At 38.7% G+C, this 22,802-nt stretch overlaps 1 protein-coding gene across 5 annotated transcripts in view; it reads right to left on the minus strand.

The window, feature by feature from the left end:
* The window catches only part of LOC104595416 (ABC transporter G family member 28-like), a 133,378-nt gene that overhangs the window by 83,703 nt on the left and 26,873 nt on the right, over positions 1-22,802 (minus strand). For all 5 annotated transcript variants that reach the window (XR_016082748.1, XR_016082749.1, XM_088898737.1 and 2 more), the window contains exon 8: positions 944-1,017. Coding sequence is in view for 3 of the 5 variants with exons in the window: in XM_088898737.1 (XP_088754863.1) it covers positions 944-1,017 (74 nt within the window). In the remaining 2 variants the exon portion in view is untranslated. The remainder of the gene's footprint in view (positions 1-943; positions 1,018-22,802) is intronic.

The following is a 22,802-nucleotide window of genomic DNA, read 5'->3' on the forward strand; positions in this document are numbered from 1 at the left end:
TTGGTTGTACATGCTTTGGTCATGTTCTTGGTCCTCATCATTCCAAGTTTGATCCTAAATCTATCAAATGTGTGTTCTTGGGTTATGTACCCAATCAAAAGGGACATTACTGCTTTGATCCTATTTCTAGAAAGAAATTTGTATCAATAAATGTTTCTTTCTTTGAATCCACTCCTTTTCCTAATGTTCTTCCATGGTGGGAGATTGCCCCTTTTTTCACTCTTTGACCCACCTGTTCCTCCTCCTCCTCTACCTTCTTCACTCCATGTTCCTCTTTCATGTGTTCTTGTCTCTTGAACATTTCATTATGTCACCTATTAATGATTTCCTGACTTTCCAGTGAAAGAGGAAGGTACCTTATGCAGAATGACCACTTCAGATCTCTTCTGATGAGGCATGTCCCCCTTACCTTGGTGGTTCAGTTCCTTTGACAAACCCTAAACATTACAGGCACTCTTAGGACATTAGCAACCCCTTGCCAAATATTTTGATGTTGATATTGTCCCACCTTCTGACCTTGATATTCCCATTGCCTTACATAAGGGTAAGTGAAGTTGCACCACTGCTTATAGCATTACCAAACATATTTCCTATGACCACCTATCTAGTACCTATAAGTCTTTTCTTGAATTTGTTGCATCTGTATCTATTCCAAGGAATGTGGCTGAAGCAATAGAGCAACCTGAGTGGAAAGTTGTTATGCATGCAGAGATGGAAGTTTTTTTGTCGCAGTTTGGTTGAGTTTTTTTCTCTGAGTCATCTAAGGTCAGATGTGTCAATCCTTCCTTTCTGTTTCTACCTATTTTCTGCTGCTGTAAAAGACAAGTCACATTTTGTCTCAAAGATAATTAACCATAAATGCAACCTAATATAAGTGATCTCTTTTCTGATTTAAGAGGTAAAGCATACAGTGTCAGTAGAAAGAAAGACAAAAAATACTTACAACAAGCATGACACCATAGGCATGGATGTTTTGGTTTGCAGTTTTTGCTTCACAAGAAGTCAACTTGAAGCACTCTGCAAGATGGTAATTAAATGTCAAGCCCAAGTAAGAACATACTTACAACATGCTTGAGTTCCAGTACAGAATGAACTAATAGAATGTCCCCTGAAATTATATGCTCATCTTATTCTCAAGTTGTCTATATTTATAAGTAGATAGACATGATTTCTTCTCATTTCAATAGGCCTCTTGTGCAAGGGATTTTCATAATGTTCATTTGGACCGAAGTAACTTAATGTGTGTGAATCATATATAAGTTATTGATATTCTTCCAGATGAAGCATAGCTTTCTCTTTCTGGAACTCAGCTTAAATATATTGTAAAGCATTGTTTGTTTCTTTCTTCAAGACATCTGTTTTCATTACATCAATCAGTCAGCCTCCAATTGATACTGTACTCAACAATTTCTATAGTTCATTTTTATGCAACATTCCAAAGTAACTACATGGTTAAACAGAAGTTTTCAAATGAGGTAGCACTCACAACAATGGCATTAACTGCGGTGGAATTAGAAGATAAAACAAAACCTCATGATGAAGTCCAGATCATGAAGGATTTGGAAGATAACCAAAGCAAAGAGCAATATGAAAATTAGACTAGAACCATGATTACTCTAAGTATTTACTGCATGCAACTTCAAAGATCACAAATGAGAGATCTGAAGAGACAAGAACATTACTACATGTCTTATAATGATTACTGCCTGTCTCTTCCACTAAAAGCACATCTACCAGCTGGATTCACAACATAAAATTCCTTTATAGAGGCTGGAGTGAATCCTTGGTGAATCTCTTTTTTTTTTTCGTTTTGGTTAAAGACAGGGACAAACCCTTATCTTCAGCATCAAACAATATCCTTTTTGTTGAAGATTAATCAGTTTCATGATGTTTTTTATGAGTAAATGTTTTATGTTAGTTGTTAGATAGGAGGTGGAGACCACAGTAGTTATGTGAGTCCAAATTTTATTATGTTTTTGTGTCTTATATATGCTGTTTTATGGCTTGCCGCCCTATAAGGGCATAGTTGTCTTTGTACTGCTCTATTATTTTTAGTATAAATAATAAGTGAAGGGGGCGGCCAGATTATTGCTCTCCTTTCTTTTCAACTTCTCTTCTTCTCCTTCTCTCTTCCTTCTTTCTTCAAGAAACTCCTTTTATTTCATATTTTTTAATTCAGCAAGCTTTCTATTTGGTATCAGAGTGGCGGCCAGGGTTTCTAGAAGCATTCTCATGCAGCCCTAGATCAGCCGACTGCATGAAGTAATAAAGGGCTGATCGATCTGCTGTAGATTGCCCAGTTCTTGGATTTTTTGGTGGGATCTAGTCATCAGGAAGGTGATCTACTGTTCGGCATCAAAATCAGGAAGAACTGGAGTATAGGGAAGAGTCCCAGAAAAGTTGGACTCTTTGTTTTTGATCTGATCTTGGGCGGCCAGGTATTGATAGCTTTCTTTTGATTTTCTGAAGAGATTAAAATGAGCTACAAAGAAAAATTAATAAAAGGGTCATTGTCAGCTACGGTACATTAGGAAGATGAGGACAAGGAGGTAGATTCTAACTACTAAGGTGGTCCCCTTGAAAGAGAGCTAGCAGTTATAGATTCCAATATTCCATAGAGCCATGAGAACAAGATTATGTTCAAGAGATTAAACAACAAACACTAGGGCTTCATTTGGCTTGTGAGATGGGAAGGGGAAATATGGAATATTCTAGAACATTCTTTCCTTTCCATGTTTGGTTTGTGGGCTGTTATGAGATGGGATGGGAAAAAAAGGTGGGATTATAGATCCCAATTCTTGGGATGTAGAATCCCACCATTTTGGTGGGAAGTGGGAATGGAGAAGGAAACTCATTTAACAAAAAAAAAAAAACACCTCCCTTGTAGTATTTCTAAGAGTTAATATTAGACCCATGACCAAGGTTCAAAGTATCGATACAATACGCGTATCGGCAGTATCGTATCAATACTTAGAAACACCCGAAACTCTTCTTTTTTTTAGTTTTTTTTTTCAAATTTTGGTTTTTTGGGAAGCTAAAAATAAGTTTTTATAAAAAAAGGTGGGGTTCTGAAACACCAGTAAACAAGTGTTTCGAAGTGTATCTTTTTCAAAAGATATGATACGACACGCCCGATACGAGGTGTACCGTATCGATACTTTAAACCATGCCCATGACCCATTAATAAATTATTAATTATTTAATAACATATTAATAAAATAATTTAATTAAAAAAAATTATAAATAATTAAAAAATGTTAATCAATTAAAAACAATTTAATAATTAATTAATATTTCAGAATAAAATATTGAAAGTATTAATTAATTCAAATGCATTAATAATAAAAATAATCTAATAAAAAATAAAATAATAATTCTTATTTAATTTGTCATTAATTTACTAATTAATAAGTATTAAATTCTTAATTAAATAACTAATTATAAAATATTAGTAATTAATAGTAAAATATAAAATAATAAAAATATTACTAGTTACCTAATTCATTAATTAATAATAGTTATTAGGGTCGATTTTCCCACTATTTTCCATTTAGCAACCAAACAATGGAACATGAAAATTTTCTACCGATTTTCCCTTTCTCATCCATCCCACCAAAATCTTCCCTCAAACCAAACACAGCCTAGAAGAAAGCACTCGGAATGGTCATTATGTCTCATAGGTAGGGCTTTATGTGAACTAGTCTCCATAAAAAAAAATGATGATAGCAAAAACACAAAAAGACTAAGGATGAATGGGTGTACAAAACACAGTCTCTATCCAAAATATAGGAGATGGGTGTTTTTTATTTTGTTTTCACTTAGGGGTTATCCAGATTGTCTAAATCAAGGCCCTTAGTTTGTAGTTAGATTGGACAATAGTTAGGTGGTGTTGAGTTCATGGTTCAAAAAAAAAGTGGTTGTGGTGCAGAACCATATCACCTCTTTTTGAAAATGAAAATATTGGTTTTGAACCATCACAGACATGCCACTATGTATGGTTGTGGTTGTGTTGTGAACTACACAGAACCACAACAACTGTTATGTTCATGGTTCATTTTTTTGACTCGACACATTGTCAGTTTTTTCTGTGTGGCTCGCATGTATAGAAGCAATTCATCTATCACCATTCAACTTTGGTTGCATGGCCATTGATTTATCATATGTTAACAATAATATATAATATGTTAAAAGATAATATAATATATAATATGTTAAAAAGTATATATAACTATATTTTTTTGACATGTATAAAATATATATTGCATTTTATACAATATAGGAATATGGCCCAAGATAGAAAAATATCACTTGGCCACATCAGCCTTCTTTTTGAACCATGTGGTTGTTCAAAAAGTTATCTTCCATATTGTTCAAAAAATGGGGATTTGCTGGTTCTGGAACTTGCAACAAAATGAAAATGTCCTTCAAAACACCGATTGTATTAGTGAACCAAATGGAACACGAACACAGCCACAAAAAGAACACCCCCTTAGCTTTTCAGTGATGCAACCTCATTTTGACTCCTACAAGGCAGTGTGGAAGACTGCCTTACTTTGGGTATGGTTTAACAGACTCCCCCATGAAGACTGGTCCGTAAGAAGTATTGGTGATGTGTATGTGCTGTTTGTCCATTGCAGACAGTAGTTAAAAGGTGTGTCCAGCCCAATTCTGAAGTATGATTCAGTAATAATCGTCTTTCAAGTAAAATCTCAGGTCTGGTTCTGAGTGCAGTAATAGGGTATGCATGATGCCATAACTCTCCCTGAGAATGGACAGCATGAAAGTTTTTTTTCCTTGGGCATGGAAGTTTTTATCAATTAGCACAACAAAATTATCCCTTAAGAAACTAGGAATTGGTTGCAAAATCTTCCTTAGTTAAGGACAAGCCTATAGTAACTTGGAAGCCCCTGGCAAAAGGCTTTCTCAAGCTAAACTTTGACGGTAGCAGCCTCGTTAGTCCTGGGCATTTGGTATTGGAGGAGTTTTCAGAAATGCAGAGGGTCAAATTGTTGCCTTATTTTTTGGTCCAATTGGAGTGGAGAATGCGGTTAATGCAGAGGTACAAGCAGTTATACAGGGAGCACAGATTACTAGAATGCTGAACCATGGGAGTTTGCTAATTGAAGGTGATTCTAAACTAGTAACTGGGTGGCTGAAGGAACCAGAAACTATAGCTTGGTCCTTTGGAGGGGGTCGATGAGAAAGTTCAAGTGGCTAACCTCCAATATAACAGTGAGAGTTCATTGGGAGAGGAGATCGGCTAATGGGCTGGCAGACCTTCTAGCTAAGCAAGGGGTGTATAGGGATCAATTACTTTGGGCTCAATTATAAACCTGATTTATTTTTGAGGCTGCAGCTCATGCCTCTTTGTGGATATTTTATGCTGTATCCTTTGATAGTTCCCATTGGATCATTAATAAAATACTCATTTATTACCTTTAAAAAAAATATCTCTTAAGAAACTAAACAAAACTTAGTCAAATTAAGCTCTGTTAGAGTCGGCTGTAAAGGGGTAGTTTGATCATTTTGTTTTATGTAAAGAGTTTCTGTAATATCTGTTATATTCTGGTTTAAGTGTTGTGTCCCATAGTTAGGGCCTGTTCGTTTCCTCTTAACTCTTATCTCTTACAAGGAGTCTTTTTAACTTTAAGAGAAAATTGGTTGTTCGTTTCCTCTTATCTCTTATCTCTTAAAGTGCAGTCATACGACTTTTTGTTTTCCAATGATACACCCAAAAAGAAAAACAAAAACTCTCATATATGGGGTCAAAATGGATATTTGATAGTTTTCAGAATTCAGAACAACATTCTCTGCATTCGGAGTTCAGAAGAAAGAAAAGTTCACCAATACCAATATACCTCTTAATGTAATTATTACACTTTCAGATGTCAGACTTCAGAGCAAACGAACAGACCCTTAAGTAGGGGAATAACTGTCTTTGTGCTTTTAATTAGAAACCTATAAATAATATCTGGCCAACTAGAGAGAAACTACGTCTCTAGTTCGAACCAGCCTTTATCTTCTACTTCTTCTTCTCTTCTCTTCCTTCACTTCTTTCTATCTTCTTTCTTTTTCCTCTGTTATTCTAGAACTGAAACCAGTACATATCTGAACAAGAAAATGGTATCAGAGAAACTATAACCAGTTCAGATCTGCCCAGATTTTTTTTGCATCACCCTTTACCCTAGGTTTCTGCAGATATCTCATCGATCACTTGGAGATTAGCAGAAGGGCTGAAAAAGAGTGATTGTTTTCTTCCTCTGGAGGTTTTCATGCCTCCAGTTGGTGGTGCAGTGGTCATTTCAGGTGGTTGGTAGAAAACCCTTTAATCGATGGATCGAAGATGGCTGTTTCGGGTAGTGTAGTGGACACTTGAGTGCAGGACTGATTTGTATGGTCCAAATAGGTGGGTTTCATGGGTGTTACAGAGTGAAACAGGTATTGATTAGTTACATACCTAGTGCTATGTGTGTGGGGTGTATTCAGGAGGTTTTGTGATGTTGAAAAGTGAATAACAGAAGTGACTATTATTGCTGAAAAACTGTGACAGTAGAGGTTTTTAGCAATAACCAGCCATTAGTGTGCAGTGTGGTAGCTAGTAAGTGAGGTGGTGTGACATTCTAGTGAGTGAAAAGTTTTTTTTTTTAACCATGGCAGCTATGGGAGACAGTAGTGAACACAAATCTAGTGTTATGGTTCCCCCTAATTACTTGGATGTGCATATGACTTCTATTAAACTGAACGGTAAGAATTCTGTGCCATGGGCTAAGTCTATAGAAGTTTTTCTAATTGCTAAGAAGAAAGTGAAGCATGTAAAAGAAGAAAAATTCTCAGTTGACTCTCAGGGGTACAGTGAGTGGGAACAAGAAAATGCATAGATTATAACATGGTTATGGAATAGCATGGAACCCAATATTAGTGTGAACTTTATGTTCTTAAATACAACCAAAGAGATTTGAGACTGTTGAGAGTGTAAGGGCATTTTTGTCCTTTTATGCTTTTGCACAATATGTTTAAATGTAAGCTTTCTAAGTGTGAAAAGTAGCACACCCAATATTCTCGACAAACCTTCTTTTGTTGCTTGTATTTTAACTTCATACTAGAGCATCGTAAAATCAAGGAAATCACCTGCTGCTTGTCATGACTCACAAACAGACCTGCTAACGTCAGCACGCCACTGGTTGATGTCAGAAATCCGTACAGTCGGCGGCATCCGTATGTGTTTCTGATGCACATTGATGCGCGTCATTTTTAGAGGAATTTTGGTATAGGTTTCATGGTGGTTTGAAGCCGTTTTAGATTTTTCTTGGATTTTCTGGGTGAAAATTGGCAAAAAATACAGATATGGAGTTTAGGGCTTGCATGATCGTATGGTGAGTTGGCTGCTGTTAAAACCTTTTGTGTTTGGGTCATTCTGAGACGGCAGGAAGTAGTCCCAAATTTTTTTGAACCCTATAACATTTTTGGGAATTCTTTTTTCTTTCCCTGTTTTGTCGCCAACACCTAATTTTCCTTCTTTTGTTGTTGTAGCCCATGTTTAACCTCGTGGGAAAGGTGTTCAGCTTGTGTTAGGATACTGTGGTGTTGGTGAGAAAGGTGTTTTTAGAGGAGTTGTGATCGATGGACTCACACAAAGATGTTCGAGTACCTACCTATGTCCCCCCGGGAAGTAATGACAATGCCGGAGGGCAGCTAAGCTTACAATCGGTGGAAGAGGTAAGCTTGGGTTTATTACCAGTAAGGAAGCTAAACCGAAGCCTGAAGATCCAAGTCATTCCAAATGGGAGCAAAGTTACCCATATCAGAGAGAAGAAGTCGAACTTTATCAGATATGGTCCAGCCACTCCTCATCCACTCAAAGTTACCCATATCCTTTTGGGGACACACATTAGAGACTGCGACCTACATGTTGAATCGGGTTCTAACCAAGTCGGTTCCTAAGACTCCATATTGAGCTATAAACTGGCAAGAAACCAAGCGTCAAACACATTTAAGTATGGGGTTGTCCAACACACATCAAAAAGACAAGTGCAGACAAATTGGAATCCAAAACCAATCATTGCCAATTTGTAGGCTACCCTAAGGACTCCATTGGGTATCCCTTCTATAACCCAAAAGAACAAAAGGTCTTTGTTAGTCAAAATGCCCACTTATTAGAAGAGGATTACATCCTAAACAATCATCATCAATAAGTTATTCTTGATGAGAAGGGCTCAGGGGTAGCGGGAGATAACCCGCAAGTTCCAGACATCAATACCCAACCTAGAAGATCTACTTGGGTATCTAAACCTCCTGCATGTTTCGGCTATGATCAAGAAAGTTACTTGATGGAAGCCATGGACAATGAAGAAGATCCCTTGACTTATACGGAAACTATGTCAGACATAGACTCCTTGAAGTGGGTAGATGCCATGAAAGCCAAGATAAACTAGCTGACTACCAACAGGGTCTGAACTCTGGTAGACCCTCCACCTGGAGTGAAAGCAATCGGTTGCAAGTGGATCTACAAGAGGAAAAAAGGCCTTGATGGAAAGGTTGAGACCTATAAAGCTTGACTTGTGGTAAAAGGTTACACTCAGAAAAAAAAGGAATCAATTATGAACAAACCTTTTCGCCTGTGACCATGCTTAAATCCATTAGCAAACTATTGGCTATAGCCGCACATTACGATTATGAAATCTAGCAAATGGATGTCAAAACTATGTTCCTAAATAGAGATCTTATTGAAGATATCTATATGCAGCAGCCGGATGAATTTTTTTCTAAGGATCAAGAACACAAGGTGTGTAAGCTCAATAGATCCATATATGGATTAAAGCAATCTTCCAGGAGCTAGAACATTCGTTTTGACTCAATAGTCAAATATTTTGATTTTGAGCCACATCCGAATGAACCCTGTGTTTATAGAAAGACAAAGGGAGACAGGGTTGCATTCTTAGTTTTATACGTAGACAATATTCTGCCCATTGGGAATGAGGCAGGAATGTTAACAATGGTGAAAGTATGACTTTTACAATAATTCTCCATGAAAGATCTTGGAGAAGCTTCTTATATCTTGGGACTTCGACTCTATAGAGATAGATCGAAGAGGTTAATTGGATTGTCCCAATCTACTTACATTGACAAGATTGTCAAAAGATTCAACATGTAAAATTCCAAGAAGGGATTCGTTCCTTTCAGACATGGAGTCACTCTCTCCAAAGGAATGTCACCTAAGACCCCTAAGGAGATAGAGGACATGAGAAAGGTTCCCTATGCCTCTATCATAGGGAGCATCATGTATGCTATGTTGTGCACTTGACTTGACATTACTCAAGCTGTTAGTGTTGTGAGTAGATATCAATCCAACCCAAGGTAACAGCACTGGACAACTGTGAAGAACATACTAAAATACCTACAAAGAACTAAAGACTATTGTCTTGTCTTCGATGGTAGTTCACTACAGATGATCGGCACAGATGCCAACTTCTAGTCTAACCCAGATGATAGAAAGTCTACATCTTTATGTTGGGATCCTATGCAATCAGTTGGAGAAGTAGCAAACAAGAGTCCATAACAAACTCCATGACCAAAGTCGAGTACATTGCCACAAGTGAGGCTTCCAAGGAAATAATATGGATGAAGAAATTCTCCTAGGAATTAGGAGTCATACCATCTAGCACATCACCCATTCCATTGTTGTGTGGCAACACTAGAGTCATTGCTCAAGCTAAGGAGACATGAACCTAGTCGAAGTCAAAGCACATTGAGAGGAAGTATCACATTCTACAAGAGATAGTTGGTAGAGGAGACATCCAAATTTAGAAGGTAGCATCAACAGAAAATGTGGCAAACCCATTAACAAAGCCACTAACGCAGAAAGTGTTTGAAGGACACATGGATAGTATGGGACTGAGGCTAATACCCGATTGGACCTAAGTGCAAGTGGGAGTTGTTAGACAGTGTATGCCCTTAGCTCCAATCAGATTAATGTATATATACAATTATCAAAAAATGAATAAAGTACATTATTGTTTCATGTTCTTATAGGTCTGTTTTCTATGAATTACACCTTAAATTGGACACTTATGAGACTTGTGTTAATTTAGAATATTCTCAACCATTGGATAGACTTGGGGAGTTTATCCTAACAAGGCTGACACCAGTATGCTTCCAAACTGGTGGAGTATCTTGTCTCAATTGCTAAGATTAGGCCCCAAGCACAACCAGTGGGTGTTTAGAAGAAACACTGAATCTAGACCAATTTCCAATTATGCCCTAGACCTTGGAGATAGATGGGCAAAATTGGAAAGTTGCACTTAACCCCAAACTTTCTTATGATACTACACTAGGTATTAGAATGAGATGTCTTTGATGTGCCAACCAATGAGATCCACCAAGGGTCAAATACCTGGGCATGTTGGGACAGTTTGGAAAATTACCTAAGTGGGTGATCCCTTTATCAAAGAAAGTGAATATCAAGCTCTACACTCTCTCTAATGGAAACCTAAACTATTAGTAGTGGATTTCAACTATATTTGAAATCTGATTTGCAAAATGTATTTATATCCTATATTACTATTTTATGAAAAAGGTTTGCAAAAGGTTTTAATCCTGTGATCCATCCAAGTAAAGAGTGTGGCACTACACTTTGCAGTCAAGGAAAAGGTCCTTCCCTGTGGACAGTATAGTGATGATTATGGGCCGAGAGGTTAGGTGCAAGAGACCATTACAGGGCTGATTACCTAATGAAATTTATCTTACATACTGTGAATAAACCCTAGTTGATTCTAGGTCAAAGTAGAGAAGAAGGAAGAAGAAAGAAAGAAAAGAGAAAGAAGGAGAAGAATGTTCGGCCAGACTAGAAGAGAGAATGTGAAAAATCACTCTCCTAGCCGACCCACTTGACTTTTATTCATAAAACTTAAGTTACAAGAAAGATAATTTTTTCCCTCATAGAAGATGGGACACATAACTTAAACTCAGATACAATAGACATTTCACTTTCAATAAGATACACCAGAATGACCAAAATACCCCTGACTCGAGCATTCTAACACTCCCCCTCAAGCTGGAGAGTATATATCATATAGTCCCAGCTTGTTACAAATGTAATCTATTCTTCCCCGAGACAATCCTTTTGTGAAGAGATCTGCCCACTGATTTCTTGAGTTCACATGAGATGTAGTTATTACCCCACTTTTCACTTTCTCTCTCACAAAGTGACAATCCACCTCAATATGTTTAGTTCTTTCATGGACGACAGGATTGGATGAAATGTGAACAGCAGCTTGGTTATCACAGTATAGTTTCATGGGTTTGTCAATTGAGAAACCCATCTCCTGTAGTAGGTTCTTCAGCCATACTAGTTCACATGTGGTATGGACCATAGCCCTATATTCTGCTTCCGCACTACATCTTGCCACCACTGTTTGCTTTTTGCTCTTCCATGTTACAAGATTGCCACCCAGGAAGGTACAATACCCTATGGTTGACCTCCTGTCTGATATAGAGCCAGCCCAATCAGCATCTGTGTACCCTACTATCTCAAGAGTTCCTCCCTTTTGGTATAACAAACCACGACCTGGAGCACCCTTTAAGTACCTAACAATTCTTATAACAGCTTCCCAGTGAGGAACCCGGGGATGTTGCATAAACTGACTCACCACACTCACAACAAATGATATATCTGGTCGGGTAATGGTCAGGTAGTTCAACTTTCCCACCAACCTTCTGTATCTTCCAGGATCATCAAACTCTTCACTTGCATCCACACTTAGCTTGGCATTGAGTTCCATAGGAGTCTCTGCTAGTTTAGCACCTAACAACCTTGTTTCTTCAAGTAGATCAAGAACATATTTCCTCTGACATAGGTTGATCCCCTATTTTGGCCTCGCAACTTCTATTCCTAAGAAATACTTTAGCTTCCCCAGATCTTTCGTATTGAAGTGGTCCTGTAAGAATTTTTTCAGCCTGTCAATTCCATTGCTGTCACTTCCAGTTATGACAATATCATCCACATACACGACTAGCAATATTTTTCCATCTTTTGAGTTATAGCTAAACACAGAATGATCAACCTGACACTGTTTCATCCCAAAGGCCTTCACCACTTCACTGAACCTGCCGAACCATGCACGAGGAGATTGTTTCAGTCCATAGATTGCCTTTTTGAGCCTGCACACCTTACCAGCTTCCCCCTAAGCAACAAGCCCTGGTGGTTGCTCCATATACACCTCCTCAACAAGATCACCATGTAGGAAGGCATTTTTTATGTCAAGTTGTAGGAGAGGCCAATCATACATAGTAGCCAATGAGATCAACACCCAAACTGAACCAATTTTAGCCACAGGAGAGAATGTCTCCATATAGTCCACACCATATAACTGAGAATAGCCCTTGGCCACTAACCGTGCCTTCAATCGTTCCACACTGCCATCAGGAAGATGCTTCACTGTATAGACCCATTTACACCCAACAGTGTGCTTACCAGGAAGAAGGGTGGTGAGTTCCCACGTGTGATTATGTTGTAGAGTAGAGAGTTCTTCTTCCATGGCTTGCCTCCACCCTGGGGAGGTAAGGGCTTCCTGTACAGTCTTGGGAATGGGAACCGATGAGAGTAATGATATAAACTTGCAATGAGAAGCAGAAAGGTGAGCAGTGGAAACATAGTCTGAAATAGGATGAGAAGTACAAGTACGTTTACCTTTCCGCAAAGCAATAGGAAGATAAAGATCTGAGGGAAAAGGAGCAGTAGCAGGATCTGTTGACAGGTGCTGAAGTGGAGGAGGGGCCGAAGCACTTATGCGGGTATACATGAGTAATTGGCGGCCTCTCTGTAGTAACAGGCATATGATGTGCATCTGCAGTAGGAATGGGAGCTACGGGGAGAGGGTCCATAACCGGTACTGGAAGAGGAACCACAGAGGGAGAAGAAGAGACCCCGACATCTAAGAAAAATGGAACTGATTCAAAGAAGGTGACATCAGAGCACACAAACAATTTATGAAATTTTGGGTTATAACACTTATACCCTTTCTGAGTCCTCGAGTAGCCAAGAAAAATACACTTCGTAGCTCAAGCATCTAGCTTGTCTACTCCAGGCCCCAAGTGTTGAACAAAACAAACACAACCAAAGACTCTTGGGGTGAGAGGAAAGGGAGACAAAGTGGGAAACAACACGGAGAAAGGGGATTGACTTCCAAGGATTGACATGGGCATCCGATTTATCAAAAAACAGGATGTAAGAACAGCATCACTCCAAAAATGCTTTGAGACATGCATATTGATCATCATGGACCGAGCAGTTTCAAGAAGATGTCTATTTTTCCGTTCAGCTACACCGTTTTGCTGCGGGGTGTAGGCACAAGAAGTTTGATGAATTATTCCATGATGTTCTAGGTATTGCTGAAATGGTGAGGAGATGTATTCTTTAGCATTATCGGAGCAAAGTATTTTCAAATGAACACCAAATTGAGTGCGTATTTCAACATGAAATTTCTGAAAAATAGAGAACAATTCACTACGGTCTTTCATAAGGTAGATCCATGTCATCCTTGAAAAGTCGTCAACAAAGATTACAAAGTACTTAAACCCATTGTATGACACAACTTTAACTGAACCCCATACATCAGAATGAACTAAAGCAAAGGGACTAGAGACACGACTATCAATTCTTGGACTAAATGAGACTCGATGATGTTTTCCCAACTGACATGACTCACAATCTAACGATGAAAGATGACTCAAAGAAGGAACTAGCAGCTTCAAAGACTTGAGAGAGGGATGACCGAGTCTGCAATGCCATTGGAGAGGAGTAAGAGACGACTGAAAAGCCACTGGGGGGCCACCACCATCAAGGTAATACAAACCACCTGCTTCATGCCCTCCACCAATCTTCTTCCCCGTCTTGAGATCCTGAAACACACAAGAAGAAGGATAGAAGGTTACAGAACAATTAAGAGACTTGGTTAATCTGCTAACAGACATAAGATTAAACGGGAACTTAGGAACATATAAAACAGATGCTAAAGACATGGAGGAGAAATCAACATCACCAACACCACAAATAGGAGATGTAGAACCATTAGCAAGAGTAACTGACTGAGATGTGGAGGAGCGAGAAAGGGAAGAAAATACATCAAGAGTCCCAGACATATGGTCCGAGGCTCCGGAATCAATGATCCAGGGTGAGGCTTTGGAAGCTAAGCAAGCCATACCTGAATGGGAAAGTGTAGCAGTGTTCTGTTGAGATGTTTGAAGGAATTGCTCATACACTGCCCGTGGTACACTCACCATTTCCTGCTCGGAAGCACAAGCGGGTGTGGAGGGGGTTGGGACAGTTTTCTGGCTTTCAGTAATGGTGCTACTACTCTTAGATGTAGCATGGTTAGCCCAAGTGTTGGGTGGACCACGCAAATCATAGCAGAAATTAACTGTGTGCCCCTCTAAGCCACAATGTGTACATTTTCTCTAAGCATTACTCCTTCCTCTTCCACGGCCTCCCCCTGACTCTCGGCCTCCAGTCGGGCCACTAGCCCTGTTAAACATGTGTCCACCACGGTTGCTTGGAGGGCCACTGCTGCCACCACCACTTCTACTTCCACGGCCACTTCCTTTAGTCACTACCAAACCAGATCTATCAGAGAAGGAAGAATGTTCCACCGGCTTAATGAATGTCCTTTTAAGACGGGCAAAAACTTCTTCAAGTGAAGGGAGAGCTGATCCCCCCAATATCTGTGCTCTGACAGGCTCATACTCAGCCTTCAAGCCCACAAGAAACCTAGTCACATCAAGTTGTTCATGTTGCTTTTGTTGGATCTGGACATCTAATGTTAGAGGGTGATACACATTTAGCTCATTGCGGATGTTCCTCAAACTTGCATAATACTCCTCTAAGCTTTGACTTCCTTGCTTCAAATTGAAGTACTCTTGGTATAACTGATATACCCTAGTTGTGTTGTCTTGTCCAGAGAGTACAACTTTTTAGCATGATCCCAGATCTCTTTAGCTGTATCTAGGAACATGAAGTTCACACTAATCTTTGGTTCCATGCTGTTCCAAAGCCGTCATTATCTGTGCATCTTCTTGTTCCCAATCACTGAACCCAGGAGAATTAGAGGAAGGTTTCTCCTCTCTCACATGTTTTACTTTCCTCTTGGCCTTCAAGAACACCTCCACAGATTTTGCCCATGGTACAAGTTCTCACCATTCAACTTGATGGATGTCATTTGAACACTTATATAATCTGAAGAAAGCATGATGTTGGTTTTGTTGTCATTCCCATCTACGGAACAAGCCATCTCCATTATTTCACCTTCAAGTATACAACACAACCACACACTCTTTCACACAGCTTATCTCACTTATAGCACCACCAACCCCAACTTTAAATACACATTACACACCACACACTAAGGCTGAAATCACTCAGTCTTCACATCAAACACCTGGGCTGCACACTGCAAAACCATTCACCACCACACACCAAGACTGAAATCACTCAGTCTTCACATCAAACACTTGGGCTGCACACTGCAGAATTGATTACACACAAGGTCTAGGACACAACCACCACCAATCTACTGCTGTTGTGAACTTCAGCAGTCGACAACTCTTCTTTCAGCATACATATGAAGAGAAATGCAGAGGAATAAGACTGAAATGCATATCAGTCACACCAAGCATCACCACAACCAACTTTTGAAGCAACAAGAAAACATTTACAGTCCCTTACTTGGACAAACAACAGTAGTGTTCATACCTGTCCACATTCAGCCCTCTTCGATACTGAATAGAGGGTTTAGTATACCACTTCAACGACCACCAAAGCAACGACTAGAGGCATTCTCACCTCCAGACCCACAAAACGACAGCTCCTTTTCAGCCCCTTATCGAACCTCCACTCGGGTCAATCGAAAAAGAAGACGACGACTGTGAAAGCTAGCAGCGAACCCAGAAAGAAATAAGGATACGACCTTACAGCTCTGATACCATGTGAATAAACCCTAGTTGATTCTAGGTCAAAGTAGAGAAGAAGGAAGAAGAAAGAAAGAAAAGAGAAAGAAGGAGAAGAATGTTCGGCCAGACTAGAAGAGAGAATGTGAAAAATCACTCTCCCAGCCGACCCACTTGACTTTTATTCATAAAACTTAAGTTACAAGAAAGACAATTTTGTCCCTCATAGAAGATGGGACACATAACTTAAACTCAGATACAATAGACATTTCACTTTCAATAAGATACACCAGAATGACCAAAATACCCCTGACTCGAGCATTCTAACACATATGTCCATTATCCTTGGGCCTTCATAGGGTGGCTGAATCCAAGGATCATTTAGGTGTAAATGTTGGGCCAACTGAGCCCAAGCTGATTGGGTCATGGGTTCTCTTTCCTGAGTAGTGAATTCGGCCTAGCCTCTTCTAGAGGTAGGGCCAAACCCTTATGGATTTGTGTGAGACCTTTGTGGGTCCCATGCCATACAATATCCAGGCCCAAAATGGCCATACAACACCTTGGGACATGAACCATTAGAGAAAATGAGCATTAAGGCCCATTGCTAATATGTCATGTGACTTGGGTTGAAAATGGGCATGGATCTGCATATGGAGCACCTATTCTCTTAAGAAGATAATGCTTATCGATTAAAGATAAACTCTTGATCCAAATTTAATTTGGATCAGCTCCTAATTAAATTAGGAGAAGTGCTCTATATAAGGGACTAAGAAGGGAGGGGTGAACATAGCAATTCTCTCCACTCTTGCTCTCTTCTTTTATTCCTTGCCTCCAGAAACCCTAATTCAACTAGCTCTAGTAGGGGTGATTTCCATCAGTTCACTACTATGTTTTTACAAGAAAAAACATAAGAGCATACCGGGTTCACATACCCACTTCGATCTAACCAAGTTGGAGACCGGTTTTGCTGAAACAGTGTTGCTGAATTGGCTTCACATACACACTGTGCCATCTTCAATTGGAGGCTGATTTTGGGACTGATATTGGGCGTGAACTACCACTATGGGAGCTGCACATTGTGGTCTCTGTATCAGGTACGATCAGTTTTAATTTGGGTTTCAAATCTGGTCCAGTTTTGTGCAAGATCAATCCCGAAATTTCAGATTTCAAAATCACTGGGAAATCAGTTCCTGGGTTGGGTAAGACAAATTTTAATAATCCGGCAAGCCACCAAACCTGGTTCGACCATGCTAAACCAGATTTCTAACCCTTCCGACACTAACATGATCAAACATATGACTGTATGCCTTCCTATTTTACCATTATAAACTATTTTCAAGGTAAGGTAAAATTACCGTTGCTGATGAATCTCAAACCCCAATCTCGGGTTTGGGTGAAATTAAACTTACCAAAAGCCTTTCTCTGAACTTTGTACTCCATGTTCCACAATTGCATAGAAACAATCTTATCTGTTAGCTCACTTACAAAGTCTCATAATTGTGTCTTTTAGGATCTGAGTACGAGGAAGACGATTGGTAGTAGAAATGAAGTCGATGGAGTTTATCTTCTTGATCAATCTCCAAAGTTAAGGTTAATGTGTCAATCTGAGTCCTGTCATGATGAGAAACTAATTCAATTAAAATTGTGGCATCACCATCTTGGGCACGTGTCTTTTGGTTCATTGAAGTTTTTGTTTCCTAGTCTGTTTGAATCTTTGTCTAGTTCTGGTCTACAATGTGAAGTTTGTTAACTATCAAAGCAATGTAGAACCACATATTTTGCAAGTAAAGAAGGAAGTAATGTTGCTTTTCATTTAATACATATTGATGTTTGGGGACCTTATTCTATTCCATGTATGGGTGGCTATAAATATTTCATTCTCTTTGTTAATGACTACTCATGAAATACTTGGTTGCATTTAATGAAGAGTCAAAACGAAGTTCCTTCAATTGAGAAGTACTTACAAACTTTCCTTGAAGATAAAGGAGTAATTCACCAGAATTCCTATCCTCATACTCCCTAACAAAATGGGGTATCAAAGAAGAAAAACTGACATGTAGTTAAAGTTGCCAAAGGATTTTTATTCCAGATGCATGTCCCAACTCGGTTTTGGGGGGATGTTATTCCAGATGTATGTCTTATTAACAAACTTCCCTCATGGACCCTTCATCTCCACTCTCCTCATCAGCTTCTTTTTCCCAATAAGGATGCCTTCCATCTCCCTCTTAAGGTCATTGGGTGTGTTTTCTTTGTCCATGACATGAGTCCTTCTAAATTGAAATTTGATCCAAAGTCAATCAAGTGTGTCTTCTTAGGATATTCTTCAGTCCATAAGGGGTACAGTTGTTATTATTAAACAAAGAAGATAAAGGTTGAAGAGAGAAGGAGGAAGAAGAGGGAAGAGAGAGAGAGAGAGAGAGAGAGAGAGAGGAAAGAAGAGAGTTGAAAGCCAAAAGATAAAGTTGGCGGCGCCAGCTCTCATATTTATATTAGGGCAATCATAATATAATCAATAAATTACAATTGTACCCCTATGGTACTAACACTGACATAACACATACATAAACAACCTTTTAACATTCCCCCTCAAGTTGGGACATAGATGTCAATCATGCCCAACTTGTCACATAAATCATTATGTCACGAGATGTAAACCCTTTGTGAATATATCAGCAAGTTGCTTTTCAGATCTGATATAGGGTGTACACGCTTCCCCTTTGACAACCTTTTCCCAATAAAATGTTTGCCAACTTCTATGTGCTTAGTTTTGTCATGCAGAACTAGGTTGGCAGCAATATTAATAGCAGTTTTGTTATCACAATATAAAGTCATAGGTTTATCAATAGTAAACCCCAACTCACTGAACAAATTTTTCAACTACATAATTTCAGCCACTTCATGAGACATTTCCCTATATTTTGCTTCAGTACTAGACCGAGCCACCACATTTTGTTTTTTACTCCATGTGACTAGATTACCCCCCACAAAGGTACAATATCCACTAGTAGATTTCTTGTCATCTAGTGATCCAGCCTAGTCCACCTTAACCTTCAAATGTCCACGCCTTTGAAACAACAGACCAGCACCTGGAATTTTTTTAAGATATCTGAAAATTCTTTTAGCTACTTCAAGATGGGTGGTCTTAGGGGCATGCATGAATTGACTTAAAATATCCACAGCATAAGCATTGTCTAGTCGAGTCAGACAAACATAGCAGTCTTCCTACAAGCCTCTGAAACTGCTTCACATCCTTGACAACCTCACCCTGACAATCACCTAATTTGTGATTAGGATCTATAGGAGAATCAGACAATTTTACTCACAATTTTCTTGTATCCTTCTATGAGCAGCAACTTCAATCCCAAGAAAATATCTTAGAGGACCTAGATCTTTTACCTCAAACTGAGTAGCTAGGAACTCTTTCAACTTATGAATTTCATCTTTCTAGTCACCAGTGATAATTATATCATCAACATATACTATCAAGGCTGCAATTTTACCTTTTCCCCTTTTCACAAACAATGTATGGTCAGATTGACACTGTTTATAGCCTTTTTGTTGTATAGCTACATGAAATTTATTTAACCAAGCCCTTGGTGATTGTTTTAGGTCGTATAACGGCTTCTTCAACCTGCACACCTTTTGTTCATTGCCTTGAGCCTAAAAACCAGGAGGTTGCACCATGTATACCTCTTCTTCAAGGTCACCATTTAGGAAAGCATTCTTGATATCAAGTTGATGAAGATCCCAATCAAAATTAGTGGCCAAGGAGAAAAAGACTCTAACAGAGTTCATCTTAGCAACTAGTGCAAAAGTCTCTACATGATCTACTCCATACATTTGAGTAAATCTTTTTGTTACTAACCAAGCTTTATACCGTTCCACAATGCCATCAGCCCAATGTTTTATTGTAAACACCCACTTGCATCCAATTGGTTCTTTCAAGAAGATCCACAAATTCCCACGTACCATTTTTATGTAATGCATTGATTTCCTCCTTCATTACATCTGTCCATTCAGGGACTAAGAGAGCATCTGCCACATTCTTAGGAATAGGGACACTGTCAATGGAAGAAAGGAAGGAATGAAACAAAGGGAAAATGTTTACTGGTTCGGTCCATCGGTTTTTCGGATTTTATATTTACAATATATATTATAAAAAATAAATATATAATAAAAACTATAAATATATATTATATTTTAAATAATATATAATATATTATAAATATATATTTATATATAATGTGTGTTTATTAATTTATAATATATAGAAAATATAAAATATATATATAAATGTATAATATACATAAATATATGTATATCGGTCGATTTGGTTAATCGTTGGTTTTCAATATTGGTTAGTCGAAACCAAACTAATAGCTTTATTTTTTCTAAAATACCGAATTAACCAGTTCGATTAACCAAAATTTTGGTTCAACTCGAGTTTTTGGTTTTTCTTGCTCACCCCTAAATACAGTTACCCTTGCCCAGTCAAGTACGGCTTTTTTGGCATCCAAACCCTCCCATTAGATTAACAACTCTCAAGCTTCCAATCAAATGATTGGGTCTCCAGGTGTATTTTCTACTCTTTCTCAATCCTCTACATCACACACTGTTACTCTTGCTAATGGATCCATATCTTCCATTTGCGGTTTTGGTAATGTAGACATAGAGTAATTATCTTTGTCTTCAGTTTTTATATGTTCCCAAATTGCCCTTTAACCTTATGTCTATGTAGTAAATTGACCAAGTCTCTTAACTGCTCTATTACCTTTTACCCTTCTTCATGTATTTTTCAAGATCTCAAGATGGGGATGAAGATTAGTGAAGGGCATGAAGCTACTAGATTGTATTATCTTGATGGTGGTGGTTTGTCGACAACTCTTCAATCATCCTTTTCTCCCCTCTAGTGGCACTACAGGCTTGGTCATCCGTTTCTAAGGCACTAAAGCTGCTTGTTCTATCATTGAGTCGTCTTTCTACTTTGGAATGTGAATCGTGTCAATATAAGAAACACCATTTTGTTCCCTTTAGTCCTAGGGTTGATAGTCATATGTCGAGTCCTTTTTCTTTGGTCAATTTGGACATTTTAGGTCCAAATATAATAGTATCACACAATGGTTTCAAGTACTTTGTAATTTTTGTTGATGATTATTCAATGATGACATGGCTTTATCTTATGAAAGAAAAAAAGTGATTTTTTTTCGATTTTCCAAAAGTTCCATGCTTGAAATTCACACTCAGTTTGGTATACACAGTAAGATTCTTCATTCTGATAATGGCCGAGAATATTTTTATACACCGTTTTAGGAATATTTAGAACATGGCATTATACATCAAACATCATGTACTTACACCCCTTAGCAAAATGGGGTGGATGAGAAAAAAACCGCCATCTTTTAAAGACTACTTAATCCCTTTTGCACTATATAAATGTACCCAAACATTTTTGGGGTAATGTTGTGCTTACATCTTACTTATTAATCAAATGCCCATGTCTATCCTTGAAAGTCATTCTCCCTTCTCTGTTTTGTTCCCCATCTTGTCTCATTTTCCTCACTCCCAAAGTTTTTTGGGGTGTGTGTGCGTGTGTTTTGTTCGTAATCTTGGGCCTGGAATGGCCAATTAGATGCACGATATACTAAGCGTGTCTTTCTTGGCTATTCTAGGACCCATAAAGGGTGTAAGTGTTATAACCCCATTTCCAACATTCTTTGGTTTGTCTCAATGTCATGTTCATTGAGTCTTCCATTTTTCTCTAGGTCGGAAGTCTATCCTCTTTCTCCATGACTCCACTTCCACTTCCAGTTCCTGTTGAGGACCCCATTCCTCTTGTTCTAGTTGTGACCAAGTCTTCACCTCCAGTGCAGCTTCCTATTGAACAACCACCCATCAAGCAAGTGTATACGCATCGACATATATTGGCTCCTCCTCCTGTTTCTTCATCGTTGAAAAATCTGGCAGTTGTTACCATACCAGCCTCGCCCCCTCTCTCTAACATTGACCTTCGCATTGTCGTGCGTAAAGGTAAATGCGGTTGCACTCTTCATCCCATTTCTAATTATGTTTTTATATCTCACATCCTACCTCCTATCGACTATTTGTCTCTATTATTTTTTGTTTCTATTCCTAAGAATGTCCAGGAAGCTCTTACCTCTCCAAGGTGTCAGGGTGATGCCAAGCAATGGAAGAAAAACTCTCAGCTCTAGCTCATAATCATGCGTGGGATTTCACCACTCTCCCTCTTGGCATGCATGCTATAGGTTGAAGTGGATATACATTGTCAAGTATTTACCAGATACCTTTTCTCCTATTGCTAAGATTGGCTTAGTCCGTGTTTTGATATCCCTAGTTGTTATATATGATTTCCCTTTCTTTCAACTCGACATCAAGAATGCCTTTTTACATGACGACCTTCTTGATGAGGTCTACATGGAATAACCACTAGAATTTGTTGCTTAGGGGGAGGATGGTAAGGTGTGTAGACTCAAGAAGGCCATTTATGGACTTAAATAGTCTCCCCATGCATGGTTTGGTAGATTCAGTGAAGTGGAGAAAGAATTTGGCATGAGACAGCGTCAAGTTGACCATTCAATATTTAGCTACGATTTAGGTGTTGAGAAGATTTTGTTGGTGGTATAAGTAGATGACATTGTTATTACCGGTAGTGATAGTTTGGGGATTGATAGGCAGAAGACCTTTCTGCATGATCACGTCCAGACAAAGGATCTTGGTAAATTAAAATATTTCTTGGGGATAGAGGTAGCAAGGTCTAAGCATGGTATTAATCTATGCCAAAGGAAGTATGTTCTTGATCTGTTAGAGGAGACAGGATTGTTGGGTGCCAAACCAGCTAAAACACCCAT

Source organism: Nelumbo nucifera, chromosome 2, assembly GCF_055504915.1.
Source record: "Nelumbo nucifera cultivar China Antique chromosome 2, China Antique-T2T, whole genome shotgun sequence".
In the NCBI taxonomy this organism is placed as follows: domain Eukaryota; kingdom Viridiplantae; phylum Streptophyta; class Magnoliopsida; order Proteales; family Nelumbonaceae; genus Nelumbo; species Nelumbo nucifera.